The 15,540-nt window shown below is 49.9% G+C and overlaps 1 protein-coding gene across 1 annotated transcript; it reads left to right on the forward strand.

The window, feature by feature from the left end:
- LOC142472820 (uncharacterized) lies at positions 1 to 15,415 on the forward strand. The gene is made up of 7 exons (XM_075580006.1): positions 1 to 116; positions 1,440 to 1,484; positions 3,822 to 4,448; positions 5,179 to 5,445; positions 10,914 to 11,102; positions 14,654 to 14,706; positions 15,136 to 15,415. Exons 1-6 carry the CDS (start codon positions 17 to 19, stop codon positions 14,680 to 14,682), a joined length of 1,257 nt encoding a protein of 418 aa, XP_075436121.1. The 5' UTR covers positions 1 to 16; the 3' UTR covers positions 14,683 to 14,706; positions 15,136 to 15,415.
- Positions 15,416 to 15,540: the final 125 nt, after the last annotated feature.

The raw sequence follows: 15,540 nt of genomic DNA on the forward strand, positions 1-15,540 counted from the left end.
TGAAGTTATTACCAATATGTGTCAACACACCCAAACTTTTGGTGAATGCGGAGATCACCCCAAGGAACCTGCAGCCATGAGAACATACCCACTACCGCTATATACGCTCATCTTCGGTGAGACGGTCTCTGCTCTCTCTCTGTAACTATCACCTGTCTCAGTCTCTTTCCTCTCTCTCTCCGCTGTCTCTCTTTGCTCTCTGTCTGTCTCTCCTCTGTCTCGTTGCTTTCTCTCTCTCTCTTTCCTCTGTCCATTTGCTTACTGTCTCACTCTGCTGTCTTCATGCTCCATTTGTCTCTTTATCCTCTGTCTCTTTTCTCACTGTCTCTATCCGCTTTTTGTTCCATGTGTCTCTTTGTTCTGTCTCTCTCTTCTGTCTCTTTGCTCCGTCTCTCTTCTTTCTTGCTCCCTGTCGCTCTCTCCTCTGTTACTTTGCTCTCTCTCTTTCCCGTCCCTTTGCTCTCTCTCCTACCTCTTTGGTCCATCTCTCTCACCTCGTGTTTTGTCTCTCTTCGCTGTCTCGTTGTTCCCTCTCTCTCTCTATCTCTCTCTCTCCTGTCTCTCTCTCCTTCTCTCTCCTGTATCTCCCTCCTCTGTCGCTTTTATCTCCCCACCTCTCTCCTGTCTCGTTGCTCCCTGTCTCATTGCTTCCCGTCTCGTGGCTCCCCGTCTCGTGGCTCCCCGTCTCCTGTCTCGTTGCTCCCTGTCTCTCTACTGTCTCGTGGCTCCTTTTCTCGTGGCTCCCTGCCTCGTTGTTCCCCGTCTCTCTCCTGTCTTGTTGCTCCCCATCTCGTGGCTCCCTGTCTCGTGGCTTCCCGTCTCTCTCCTGTCTCGTTGCTCCCCGTCTCTCTCCTGTCTTGTTGCTCCCCATCTCGTGGCTCCCTGTCTTGTGGCTCCCCGTCTCTCTCCTGTCTCGTTGCTCCCTGTCTCTCTCCTGTCTCGTGGCTCCTTTTCTTGTGGCTCCTTGTCTCGTTGCTCCCCATCTCTCTCCTGTCTCGTTGCTCCCCATCTCGTGGCTCCCTGTCTCGTGGCTCCTTTTCTTGTGGCTCCCCGTCTCTCTCCTGTCTCATTGCTCCCCATCTTGTGGCTCCCTGTCTCGTGGCTCCTTTTCTCGTGGCTCCCTGTCTCGTTCCTCCCCGTCTCTCTCCTGTCTCGTTGCTCCCTGTCTCTCTCCTGTCTCGTGGCTCACCGTCTCTCTCCTGTCTCGTTGCTCCCCATCTCGTGGCTCCCTGTCTCGTGGCTCCTTTTCTCGTGGCTCCCTGTCTCATGGCTCCCCGTCTCTCTCCTGTCTCGTTGCTCCCTGTCTCTCTCCTGTCTCGTGGCTCCCCGTCTCGTGGCTGCGTGGCCCTGTTATCAGGGCAGTATAGCTTTGGTGATAACCTCCTGTTTGTCGTCTCTGTTTTGTTCTATATGATTAATTATAGTGTGTTTGTTTTTAGCTGTTGCAGGTGCAGACGTCATCGCCACCACGTCTCACGTGACAGGTGAGACACGAGCCTGCGGTGTCTGTACCCCAGTATCAGACCTAATGCACCCCTCACCCCCCTAACCAGGGGAGAGGTCCGGAGCAGATACAAAGTCATATACTGAGGGGCGGCAGGACCTGTATCCTCTTGGTTGTCATAATCAGCAGTGCAGAGTCCCCTGGCAATCAATAGGTTAAAGATATCTGAAAACGTGTCACATTTAGCCCTGTTCTGCACCATACAGCTGCTGTGTATAGATGTGGGGGAGACCACATACACATCAGCCGACCCGAGGGGTTACTCACTACAGGAGGAACTGGGTATTATTACTCCCAGAGCAAGTTCCCTCAACTGTGCCCGCCTCCCACTACCCCAACTGTGCCCACCTCCCACTACCCCAACTGTGCCCGCCTCCCACTACCCCAACTGTGCCCGCCTACCACTACCCCCCAACTGTGCCTGCCTACCACTACCCCCCCAACTGTGCCCGCCTCCCACTACCCCCCAACTGTGCCCGCCTCCCACTACCCCCCAACTGTGCCCGCCTCTCACTGCCCCCAACTGTGCCCGCCTACCACTACCGCCAACTGTGCCCGCCTACCACTACCCCCAACTGTGTCCGCCTCCCACTACCCCCAACTGTGTCCGCCTCTCACTGTCCCCAACTGTGCCCGCCTCCCACTACCCCCAACTGTGCCCGCCTCTCACTGTCCCAACTCTGCCCGTCTCCCACTGCCCCCAACTGTACTCGTCTCCCACTACCTCCAACTGTGCCCGCCTCTCACTGTCCCCAACTGTGCCCGCCTCTCACTGTCCCCAACTGTGCCCGCCTCTCACTGTCCCCAACTGTGTCGCCCTCTCACCCCCTCTAACTACCCCGAACTGTGCCCCCTTCTCACTGCCTCTCACCGCCTCTCACCCCCTAACTACCCCCAACTATGCCCCCTCTTACCCCCTCACCACCTCTCAGTACCCCCAACTGTTTCCCCCTCTCACTCCCTCTAACTACCCCAACTGTTCCCCCTCTCACTACCCCCAACTGTGCCCCCCTCTCACTCCCTTTCACCCCCCCAACTGTTTCCCCTCTCACCCCCTCTAACTACCACCAACTGTTCCCCCTCTCACCTCCTCTACCTACCCCTAACTGTGCCCCCCTCTCACCCCCCCATCTGTTCCCCCTCTTACCCCTTCTAACTACCACCAACTGTTCCCCCTCTCACCACCCAGAACTGTTTCCCCTCTCACTCCCTATCCCCCTCTAACTACCACCAACTGTTCCCCCTCTCACCCCCTCTAACTACCCCGAACTGTGCCCCCCTCTGACCCCTCTCACTACCCCGAACTGTTTCCCCTCTCAGTCCCTATCCCCCTCTAACTACCACCAACTGTTCCCCCTCTCACCCCTTCTAACTACCCCCAACTGTGCCCCCCTCACACCCCCCTGGCACCCCCAACTGTTGGTTGAAATTAAAGGGGCAATCTGTCAAAGGTCCGAGATGGCCGCTCTGTGCGATCTGACCCATCGAAGTGAATGGGGCTTCACAGGGGTCAGAGTGCAGGGAACAGCCACCTTGGACCTTTGAGAATATGCCCCCAAAACACTACCACAAACGGATTTGTGCGCCCGTATCAGGGTGTGCCCAGGCAGCTGCCACGCTCGCCCTGCCCATGTTCCTCCTCTGACACACGACTGCACAAAGCTTAGTTAGATGCCAATAAAGTGTTCTGTGTTCCTCTTCACAGCCAAGTGCAGACAGGAAAAGCGCCGGTTCGGGTCACGTCACCCCTTGTCACGCCCGTGGTACCATGTGACCCGAAACGGCGCTATGTCTGTCTGCAGAAACAGGGAGCGGGCGATATACCTTCCGTATGACTGACACTGTGAACAGATTGCCCTGGCTGTGTGTGTGTGTATATATATGTGTGCTCACCTGTGTGTGTGTATATATATATGTGTGCTCACCTGTATGTGTTCATGCAGCGGGGCTCAACTCCTGTCCTCAAGACCCCTCAACAGGTCAGGCTTTCAGGATATCCCTGCTTCAGCACAGGTGGCTCAATCTTCCACTGAGCCTCATTATTGAGCTGCCTGTGCTGAAGTGGGGACTGTTTGAGCCACTTGTGCTGAAGCAGGGACTCATTGATCCACCTGTGCTGATGCAGGGACATCCTGAAAACCTGACCTGTTGGACAGGCTTGGGGACTGGAGCTGAGCCCCGCTGTGTTAGTGTGTATCTGTATGTGTGCAGGTGTGCATGTATATAATTGTGTATGTTACTGTTTGAGTCCTCACAGTCAGGGTGTTCCTCGCCCCCTGCAGCAGTGACAGGGTTAATGATGTGTGTTTTCTCATAGCTGTCATCTCTCCTCACCCGGATCCCAGCTCTCCCGCTCCTCACCCGGATCCCAGCTCTCCCGCTCCTCACCCGGATCCCAGCTCTCCTCACTGGGATCCCAGCTCTCCTCACCCAGATCCCAGCTCTCCTCACCCGGATCCCAGCTCTCCTCACCCGGATCCCAGCTCTCCTCACCCGGATCCCAGCTCTCCCGCTCCTCACCCGGATCCCAGCTCTCCCGCTCCTCACCCGGATCCCAGCTCTCCCGCTCCTCACCCGGATCCCAGCTCTCCCGCTCCTCACCCGGATCCCAGCTCTCCCGCTCCTCACCCGGATCCCAGCTCTCCTGCTCCTCACCCGGATCCCAGCTCTCCCGCTCCTCACCAGGATCCCAGCTCTCCCTCTCCTCACCTGGATCCCAGCTCTCCTCATATGGATCACAGCTCTCCCTCTCACCTGGATCACAGCTCTCCCTCTCACCTGGATCACAGCTCTCCCTCTCACCTGGATCACAGCTCTCCTCATCTGGATCACAGCTCTCCTCATCTGGATCACACCTCTACTACTGTTCAACAGCCTCACACCTCCCCTCCTCCTCACCTGGATCCCACCTCTCATGCTGGCGGTCACCCCAGTGCTGCTGCAGGTGAGATCCTCTTTACAGTCTTCTGCAGAGCTGACAATGGGCTGAGCATGGGGTATAGAGATAGCCTAAATCCCACCCTCCATATCTTTCACACTCGTGGGCTTAGAGCGCAGCCTGATCCCAGTAGTTGGCAGACAGAATAGACAGGAGCTGCCCGCGTCCTCTGTTGGGGTGTAGGGGCCTTTTCAGCTTTAATCCCGTGAGCCGCTGAGAAGGCGTTGCTTGGGATCCTCTAATGGCCAATTCCCATGGAACTATGTCACTTGATAAAGACCAATAAGGTCGAAACGTTGTGTTTGGCTCAATAAACGAGTTAGTTATTCCATATCCCTTTGTGCCCTGTGTTCCTTCAACTACTACTTGCATTGGATTGATTACAGGTTATCGTTCAAACACAGGAGCACCGGTAATTGTATCATCCTTTATTATACTTTTTTTTTAGGTGTGCAGCATTTATTTCATATACTTGGACAATACCCATGGAAAACACGTCTCTATTTCTTTCCCGTCCCCAGTTTAAGTGACAGATCTGTGTAGTCCGCTTCTGACCCCTTTCTCTGTTACCATGCCCCTCTGCTTTACTCTTCAATGCGTTGCAGGCTGTGAAGAGGTTAATTCATATCTGCTTCGCACATATAATGGATCGCGGTGGTATTTAGCGGGATCCCCGTCTGTCGGGGTTTATACGGCGCCTCTTGACGGTCTGTTCTCCCTCGTATTCTTTCCTCAGACTCTCTCTCCAATCCGAAGATGGCGTACCAGATTTTCCCCAACCACACAGTGCAGATCAGCTGTTTCTCCGAGTCCGGGCCTCTTCCCGTCACCTATTCTGTCTTCCGCGACAGGACCGCCCTGGTGCAGAACATCACGCTCCATTCCAGGCTGCACGCCAACTTCACCATCCAGATGATTCCCGGGAAGAGAGTCGAGCTCAAGTGCAAAGCACAAAGCCGCCATGAGGTCAAGTACAGCAACGGCTCAGCGTTTCAGATCGATGGTACGGCGAGTGTGCGCTCCCCAACAGCATGAAAGACCTAGAAATAGAAACACAGTGCGATAAGCCCTCAGGAGAGTCAGCGGGATATGTGTGTATAAGGGAGAGGGTCTGCTAATACCATTATATAGATACACAAAATAACTATGCTCAACTGCTCTGATCTCTGGGGTACTTTAAACTTATAAAAAGCGTGCTCAGTCTGCAAGGACCAAGGTAAAAAGGTCCAATGTCCAGTCTTCCCCTGGTGGGAGGGAATGCCTTAAAATGCAAGAGAAGAAAAAGCAGACCAGCACAGCTTGGATAAGAAAAAAATGTATTAGAACACAGATAAAAACAACGAAGCTCACTCACGCGTGTGGGTTGACACCGGCGGGTGTGGAGTAACGCGGGCACAGGAGCCGGCAGATCACGGCGATCCCGCTGGCAGCCCAAACGGGTAACAGCGCGGCTGCTCCTCCGGTCCCGGCATCCTGCGCTGAGTCCCGGCAGCAAGTTGAGACCGTCTCGCGAGATTTTCCCTCCGTTTGGATTTTTGGAGCCAAGCTTCAAAAACCGGCGGTCCTGCTGTTTCTCCGATAAGCACGTCTTCCTCTCGGCTCTGGCGTCTACCGCTCGAGAGAGTGACACGCTATGTCTGGCTCCGCTCCACGGCAATAAAGTGCCTATGCCGCAACCGACTGCCAGGATGAAGGCTGTCCTCATCGTCCTCGTCTTCAGTGGACACTCATCGGAGAGTTGAAGCAAGCCCTGGGTAAGCCTTTGATGTGGCTCTCGGCGTTAGTCAGCTCGGATTCCCCCTTTGTGCCCCGTTTTCTGTGATGTGCTTGCTGGCTCTGGTTCCTTGGCTTCTGTCCCTACCAGGGCTCATTGCGGTCTCAGCCAGGGTAGAGACAGAAGCCTAGAAGCCAGTGCTTGCTTCAACTCTCCAATGAGTGTCCACTGAAGACGAGGAGGATGAGGACAGCCTTCATCCTGGCAGGGGGTTGGACATAGCGTGTCACTCTCTCGAGCGGTAGACGCCAGAGCCGAGAGGAAGACGTGGTGTCGGAGAAACAGCAGGACCGCCGGTTTTTGAAGCTTGGCGCCAAAAATCCAAACGGAGGGAAAATCTCGCGTGACGGTCTCAACTTGCTGCCGGGACTCAGCGCAGGACGCCGGGACCGGAGGAGCAGCCGCGCTGTTACCCGTTTGGACTGCCAGCGGGATCGCCGTGATCTGCCGGCTCCTGTGCCCGCGTTACTCCACACCCGCCGTTGTCAACTCACACGTGTGAGTGAGCTTCGTTGTTTTTATCTGTGTTCTAAAACATTGTTTTTTTCTTATCCAAGCTGTGCTGGTCTGCTTTTTCTTCTCTGCCATTATATAGATCATTGCAGAGACCTCACATAACCCGTGTCCGGTTCTGGAGGCCATATAGACAGAACCACAATCAGGGCCACTAAAATGGAACACGGTTTGCACCATCTCTGTGGGATTGACACTGAGCAAAAAGAGGAAGGAAAACGGAGCACAAGGAGAAAGGACTTGTGATAGTCCGAAACGCGTTGGTGTGGTTTTTTTGTTCTTCATCCATTAAAATAAGCTTCAATTTTTATTATGGGAACGCATCCTTGTATTTTGCTCTGGCTCTGCCAGTTTTGGATTTAGTGCTCCTTTTTCCTTCCTCTTTTTGCTCAGTGTATCTACCTACAGACGGAGGCACACTTAACCCCTGGATTACTGGATACATCAGGACTTGCTGTCAATCGTGGATATTCATCCCCATGTGAGTCCATTCCAGTTTATCCACTATGCTACTGGACTTTGTTCAATAAGTTTATTCCGTTTAAATAGATGCTTATTACACTGGTCACCGGCAGGTGTTAACTATTATTGCATCCTTACTACTGTGCTTTGTGGGATTATAGTTTACCAGTTTACATCTTTCGGAATTATCGGTTACCTTCATTCATTGGGTTAATTCCATTTTTTCAAGATTTTATTATGTTTTTTGCTGTTTTCTATTGAGCACCATACAACGTTTTTCCTGTGGGATTGACAGAACGATAAATGCTTCCCAAGGCCCCTCTGAGTAAATGTTCCCTTGGGAGGCGACAAACACCCACACGCTGGTTTAGTGCTGCTATGGTGGAGGATCTGCACATATCCTGTCTGCTTCCTCATTTTCCACCAACACTCACACTCCCTCAAATGCCACGACGTGGAATATTACGTGGCATTAACAGAGGGACAGCAATGATGTTCGTGGGGTTTGAGGGCACAATCTAGAAACAGCGGCCTTCTTTGTGTGTATATCTTTATTGATATAGCGCCCACAGCATACTCGGCACTTTACAAAGACAATACAGGGAATTAGAATACCAGAAGCGCAACAAAGTCAGACAATAGGGAAGGAAATCCCTGCCCCGGAGAGCTTACACTCTAAGTGGTATGTTGGGAGAGTTACAGACAGCAGGTGAGGGAATAAGTGCAGTAGATGGCAGTGCCTGGCCTTGATGGTGGGTAAGTGCAGTAGATGGCAGTGCCTGGCCTTGATGGTGGGTAAGTGCAGTAGATGGCAGTGCCCGGCCTTGATGGTGGGTAAGTGCAGTAGATGGCAGTGCTTGGCCACAATGGTTGGTAGAAGTGACTGTGGGTGTGGGACAGTAGCCATGAGTGCAGGCTGTTGGGATGTTTCATTGAAGAAGTGAGTTGTAAGGTTTGACTTACAGGTGGGGAGAGAAGGTGCTTGGCATATACTGAGTGGGCAGGAGTGCCACAGGTAAGGGGCAGTGAGGGGAAAAGGTTTAAGGTGAGAGAGAGCAGTGGTTGTCAAAGGGGTGGTGTCGCAGGATGGCCTCACGGTGGGGTCAGTAAGAGTCCCAAACAGTGTGTAAGGCTTTTAACTTCAGTGGTTTATTTTCCATAATCAAACCAATATTAGGCGCAAGGTCCCTTTAAGGCAAACACAAAACATAAAAAGAAAGCCTACTCCACTTTGGGAGACTTACTAAACATTCCAGGCCCTAGCTACCTGGCTGCTGTCTTTTACCAGTTACCAGCTCCAAATACATCACACAATATTAGGGAACAATATTAAAGTCCGTATCTGATTGTCGGGGGAACTCGGTCCCCAATAGAGTCCAAAAAATCCCTCTGGATATAGCAACCTGGACAGGACAGCTCTGTAGTCTGAGACAGCCACCTACTACCAGCAGTAGCCTCCTTATCAAGCTGCCTGTCAGCTGTATCCACTTACATCACTTACATCCTGATTGCCCAGGTAATTCTGCCTGGGTTAACCCTCTGACTGCTGGTTTTAACTTCAGAGGTATATTTCCCGGGCATAGTTGACAGTAACTATTTCAAGGAAAATGTGGAATCCATACGTCAGGACATCCCCTCTGTATCCTCCTCCCATCCTACACCGCTTCCTAGCTCTCCTCCTGCCTTCCTTGACTCTTTTTCCACTGTCACAGAGGATGTGTCATCGCTGATCTCCTCTTCTCCCTCTACCACCTGCCCTCTTGACCCCATCCCCTCCAATCTCCTAAAACCTCTTGCTCCTACTATAATCCCTACGCTCACACACATTTTTAACTCCTCCCTCTTATCTGGTACTTTTCCCTCTTCCTTCAAACACGCAACAGTTATACCCTTACTCTAAAACAGCAAGCTTGACCCTACCTGTCTTTCTAACTATCAGCCTGTCTCCCTCCTGTGAACCTGCGTCTTTGTCTGTGGGGTTGGGACTTCCTTTATGGCAGCCACCTTACTGGCGAGTGACCTTACCATCCCTCCACCAACGGTATAGCCCAAATATTTGGTAGTGGATTTTCCTAAATCACATTTTTTTGGATTGGCAGTGAGCCCTGCTTCTCTTAAGGACCTTAGGACTGCCCTTAATCTTTTTACATGAGACTGCCAGTGCCTACTATAGATGACAATATCAACCAAGTAGGCTGCGGCATATCCCTATGGGGTCTCAGCACCTTGTTCATTAATCTTTGGAACGTGGCCGGAGCTCCATGCAGACCGAACGACATAGTGACAAATTGGTATAACCCGAGAGGGGTGGCGAAGGTTTTATATTTGATTCCTCCGCAAAGGTATTTGACAATATCCTTTCGTGAGATCCAGAGTAGATATATACTCTGCTTTACCAAGGGAGTCAAGCAATTCATCCACCCTTGGCATTGAGTAAGCATCAAATCTGGACACGGCATTTACCTTTCGGAGGTCCATGCAAAACCTCGCCTTCCCATCTGGTTTAGGGACCAAGACTATGGGGCCACACCTTTCACTGTGGGACTCCTCAATCACTACATGTCTAGTACTTCCCTCTCTACAAGAGCTTTGTGGCCTTCTGGCAATCTGTAGGGACAGGGCCGTACTTTGATCCCAGGTTCTGTCTCAATCCTACGGGACACTAGATCAGTCTGTCCTGCCAACTCAGAAAACACATCTGGGAATTGGTTACACAATTCCAGTAGGTCTGCCCTTTGTTCTGTTGTTAACTGCCCTCCCATCGGAGGCCGTTACAAGTATTACCCTGTGGAGTCTGTGGACCCAGATCCGTCTCCCATTCCAGAGGTAGCCTCCTTATCAAGCTGCTTGTCAGCTGTATCCACTTACATCCTGATTGCCCAGGTAATGCTGCCTGGGTTAACCCTCTGACTGCCGGTTTTAACTTCAGAGGTATGCTTCCCAGGCATAGTCACCAGTAAGTAACTTTACCCTGTCCAGGTGGAAAGGAGACAGTTATGGGTAGAGCGCAGGAGACGCGCAGGGGCATAACGAGAGATCAAAGCTGTAGAGAGGAGCAGGTGAGCTGAGCTTTCTGTTTCCCTGTAAAAATAAATAGTCGACTCTTGAAAAATGTCATTCTTTCCTGTCAACGGTGCTGCCGAGTTCATCGTTTTGTTGGATGCTGTTGGCGAGGATTCGGTGCGCTGTCATTTTTAACAGTTGGTGTGCTTTCGCTGTGTAGTGCAGTTGGAATATATAACCCCTGCAGTGCAAATTGAACAGAAGGCCCCTCTCTGTGTCATTAACGCCTTCTCCTGGAAGGCTCACCCGGAGTTTGGAGGACAGGAGGTGGGTTTGATGTCCCGTAAGGCAGCAAACCCAACCAGGGGATGATTGATCTAGAAAGGATGATGATGGGGGATGGGGGATGGATGGGCGGAGAGTGGAGTCTTTTTTTTTTCTACCTGCGCAAATTGATTTGAATATTTTATGTTCATCAAAAGTATATCTCAAAGAATCCCTTGCATTTTATAGGTAGCGTGTAGAATATGGGGAACGTTTTATAGAAGCCATTTTTGAGATAGTATTTTGCATTTTTTTCACCCGATGATTTGACGCAATGTTACACTGTTGTATCATTTTTATAGGATTCGAAATTGTTACACTTTATCACTTTTGAGCCCCTATATATTTATATATATTGTAGCTATTTTATTAACCCGACGATGTCTTGTGCGCAGATGAAACCAACACCCCAATGAATGAGAAAAAGATGGACGAGGAGTCAGGCGTTAATCACCTTATCAAGCTGGCTCGTATCCTGACCTCTGTGGCTCCGCAGGTCCAGCATCGGAACACCATCATACTGAGCGTCTGCGGCACCTTCATCATCTGCGTCCTGGTGCTGATTATCATAAGATCGCGTTTCCGTGAGTGCATGCTCATCTTAACCCCTGCCGTGCCTCTGCCCTGGGTATCCCACGCCTCCAACGAAGAAAGAGAATGGAAAAAGCTAGTTACTAAATAGGTTACCCTGCGCCTCCTACCACGTAAATAAGGAACCATGTAATTATATTGTAAGATTCTACGGAACCCCAAACCTCTCTAATAGCGCGTCTGTAATCAGATCCATTGTAAGGAACCCCGACCGTCTCTTATAGCGTGTCTGGGATCAGAAGCACAGTAAGGAACCCCAACCCTCTCTAATAGCGCGTCTGAGATCAGATGCATTGTAAGGAACCCCAACCCTCTCTAATAGCGCGTCTGTAATCAGATCCATTGTAAGGAACCCCGACCCTCTCTTATAGCGTGTCTGGGATCAGAAGCACAGTAAGGAACCCCAACCCTCTCTAATAGCGCGTCTGAGATCAGATGCATTATAAGGAACCCCATCCCTCTCTAATAGCTTCTCTGAGATCAGATGCATTGTATGGAACCCCGACCCTCTCTAATAGTGCGTCTGAGATTAGATGCATTGTAAGGAACCCCAACCCTCTCTAATAATGCGTCTGAGATCAGATACATTGTAAGGAACCCCAACCCTTTCTAATAACGTGACTGAGATCAGATGCATTGTAAGGAACCCCAACCCTCTCTAATAACGTGTCTGAAATCAGATGCATTGTAAGGAATCTCAACCCTCTCTAATAACGTGTCTGAGATCAGATGCATTGTAAGGAACCCCAACCCTCTCTAATAGCGTGTCTGAGATCAGATGCATTGTATGGAACCCCAACCCTCTATAATAGCGTGACTGTGATCAGATGCATTGTAAGGAACCCCAACCCTCTCTAATAGCGCGTCTAAGATTAGATGCATTGTAAGGAACCGCAACCCTCTCTAAAAGCGCATCTGAGATTAGATGCATTGGAAGGAACTCCAGCCCTCTCTAATAACGTGTCTGAAATCAGATGCATTGTAAGGAATCCCAACCCTCTCTAATAACGTGTCGGAAATCAGATGCATTGTAAGGAATCTCAACCCTCTCATAACTATATCCCACCTCTGCCACCAGTTATTTAAAAGCCTGTCACGATGGACACCAACTTTACCAACACATTTATATTTCTGGGTACTCGATTGAACAGAACAAGTTGCAAAATAAATTGCGATTTATTTAATTAATAGACAAACACACCACATCTGCAGAATACACTTAAAACAACACTTACTGGGATAAGGGAACAAAATAAATTGTACTTGGAACGAAATAAATTGTCCTTTGCTTGCAAGTGCAAGAAATGCAGTCTTGATTTAAAGGTCCTGTGGCCAGATCGCAAGTTGCCGATCTAATATCCCAGCCACCTCAAGGAATTTAATTAAAATTTGTTAGAATTAGTTCCAGAGTCACCAGGGCTAACAAATTCCGAAGTTTGGGGCAAATCCTTGGTTACGTTGTTATTAAACCCTTCTCTCCGGGACCGGTTGCCACTGTGCTGGAACAAAGTCTTGCGTCTTTACATCATGGATCAGAAAATCACGAATCACCCTGGGGATACCTCGGGAGCCGCCGTTATAGACTGGCCAAAGCTATCTTTAACATGTGGATCCAATCCCCTCGTGGGAACAATTTAACCCACCAATAGCCAGGTTGGCCACAGTTAAAAAGACCGGGCAAAAAGGCTTTCCGGTGTGCAGAGCGCATGGGTCAGGTTGACACCCATGCCTCTTCACATACCTGGGATACACCCATACCGTGGCGCCGCTGAGTCTGATTTTTGACCCAGAGGTGTCAATAGCCTCACATCTGTTATACCTCAGAATGCCGGCCGTGTATACATTATGGATCTCTGGGTCTTTTCATCCCTGACACTCCTTTAGACTGAGGGGTGCTAAATCAGCGAGACCCCTTTGAAGCACAGGCATGAAAATACCCCCAGCTCATTCACCCATATCACATCTGTATGCCCGAGGAATTACTTCCCGGACTTACAAAATACATCCTGCCTTACATTTAAAATCTGCAGCTTCTACCCACTTTATTAAGACATCATGTTCCGTTTGTGTTATAACTGTAATTTTTATATGTATGTGCATGTGGTGTTTTACTGTACTTGCACCTCAAAAAATCAGGTTTCTGGGTGCTTTCGTTATCGAGTTAGCATTTTTAATTGAAATGCCGGCTTCGAGACCGCAGTTCACCCGGTTCTCACGGCAATTGACACGGTTCCCACGCCAATTGCCTTTCCGCCTTTCAAGTCGCAGAGTTAACGAGAGACTCGGTATAGCACTTGAGATCCTAACCGCAAGTAATGGATATCTATCTCATAGACAGCCCTTTAAACTTTTGCCACGCTTTTCCAAACAGGGCTAGCCTTGGGCTCTCCTGCGCCATCATGTGTCGGTTAGAGGGTATTGCAAGCAATGCATTTTGACTTTTAACATAGCAAGCAGGGAATGGCCTGCAAATGGGGAATAAAGACGTCTGGGACAGGGCACAAACAGCAATGCATAGCAAATCAGTTTAACCCTTTCCTTCCCACTGCGGGTCAGACTTAATCAGCCGGGTATAACCTTTATTTTGGGCCTGATTAATCCTCCCCCCGCCACAGGCACACATAGTGCTAAGCATTGTATACTATATATAAACAAACAACATGTGTATAAATGTACATAGACAGGTTATGCATAGGCTGAGCATCATCCGACTCCCACTTAAGAGATGGATATATCTCACCCAGCAGAGGCACAACCGAATGTCTATAAGGGAGATAGTGTAGTAGAGGAGCAGTGAGATGGTGCTTTAAGTCTCTTGCTGTATACACAATTTCTAAATCCCATATACGTTGACTATATAAAATTGTAACAAATAACCCTTCACACATTTTTACTTCATCGTGTAGATCAATAATAGATAACCCATAGGTTCCGTGTATATAGAGAACATTAACACAGAACCAGCATAAGGGTATAAATTGTCCCTGTTCAATGTACAGATGATAGTCTCATGATAAGAGTCCATCTCTACTGAGACCTTCAGACAGATGTCTGGATATCCAATCATACAAGAAGGTCATCGGTCAACTTTATATCTCATCTGAGTCCACCAAATAGGATTGCCCGTCTGACGTCCAGTGACAGTGTTTGAGCCTGTTGACGCAAGGCACATCCATATGAATCCATCTCAGAGGAAACAGCTGAGACTTAATTCCTCATTAAGGAGGGTGTCCAGTTGGAAAATCCATCAGGCTTTTCTTCTCATTAGTAATTTGCTTGTGTCGCCTCACTCCGTGCACGTCGGGGGTACCTGGTCAATGATCATATAGCGCAATGAAGATAATTGATGCCCATAATCCAGAAAGTGTCAACGTGGCAGTCAGAGTCCCCCGTGACTGTTAGAGCCCACCCGTGGCAGTCGGAGCCCTCCGTGTCGGTAATTATAGAATGTGCAAGTGCCCCTATGCCCTGTTTGTTTCACACCTGTTTCATGCCAGACTGTGCCAGGTTGTAACATTCAACCTTCCTTCCCCAATATTCCCAGGTAAGAGGCGAAACGCTGCGAGAAGCTGAGACCGCCCCGTCCTTGCTCATGAGGTGAGTGTGAGTGGTAGCCACAGCTCGAATCTAGGGGAATCTGGGGAAGTTACATATTGTGCCTGGGGAGACAACGTATGTCCTAAACACATGCCACATTGTATAGTGTCACCGAGTACAACCCCAGAATGTTTGCTTGAGGAAACTGAATTTAACGTATCCCCAAAGCGTAGACCCTCAGCAGTTAATCCATGGTGATTCTGGGGGTTCCGTAACCTGCTACTCTCCTACCGGGGACCCTCTCCCATGGTTTTCCATGATAGGGGTTATTTTGGGTATGAGTTCCTGAGTCTGCAGTGTCAGGGCACACAACGCGTTGGAGGGTTTGATGTGTGTAGTTATACTTGGCACTGCTTTACACTGTAGTGGGTGTACTTTTATGGTGGATCACTGGTTAAATCTCTCCTGTTGCCTCTAAATATTTTTCAGGAGATGCCGAGTCAGGAGTTCAGATAACAGGAATACCACATGAACCCAAAATTTCCCGAGACCTTGACACGTGGTTCGTCCGGCGGCCATATTCAGCGCCCCGCGTCATGTCGGGCTCCACGCGAGGGACGCCTATGCCATTAGGAGTCGTTAAGAGTTTCATGAGATGACTAAATATTCATTTATTACGTGTGTTTAAGTAAAGCGCGCTGCTGTGTGATTTATCCGGACACCGCGCGTCCGCTCACAAATTACCCGAATAAACAAACTGCTTTCTGGACCCATTTTCAGCAGTAACATTTATCTGGGGCCCGTCTCACTCAGCGGAAGGACAGCGGTGCTAAGCTGTAAGGCGCTTTTCAGGAGCTCGCGGAAGTGTAACTGATTCATGGAAAAATGGCGTTA

Source organism: Ascaphus truei, chromosome 22 (assembly GCF_040206685.1).
Source record: "Ascaphus truei isolate aAscTru1 chromosome 22, aAscTru1.hap1, whole genome shotgun sequence".
Classification (NCBI taxonomy): Eukaryota; Metazoa; Chordata; class Amphibia; order Anura; family Ascaphidae; genus Ascaphus; species Ascaphus truei.

Bases quoted from the DNA above. Each gene is read 5' to 3' on its own strand.
- LOC142472820 (XM_075580006.1), top strand. From the start codon at position 17: ATGTGTCAACACACCCAAACTTTTGGTGAATGCGGAGATCACCCCAAG. The intron at 5,446-10,913 runs GTACGGCGAGTG...TCTTGTGCGCAG, and splicing joins CTCAGCGTTTCAGATCGATG to ATGAAACCAACACCCCAATG. The intron at 11,103-14,653 runs GTGAGTGCATGC...CAATATTCCCAG, and splicing joins TATCATAAGATCGCGTTTCC to GTAAGAGGCGAAACGCTGCG.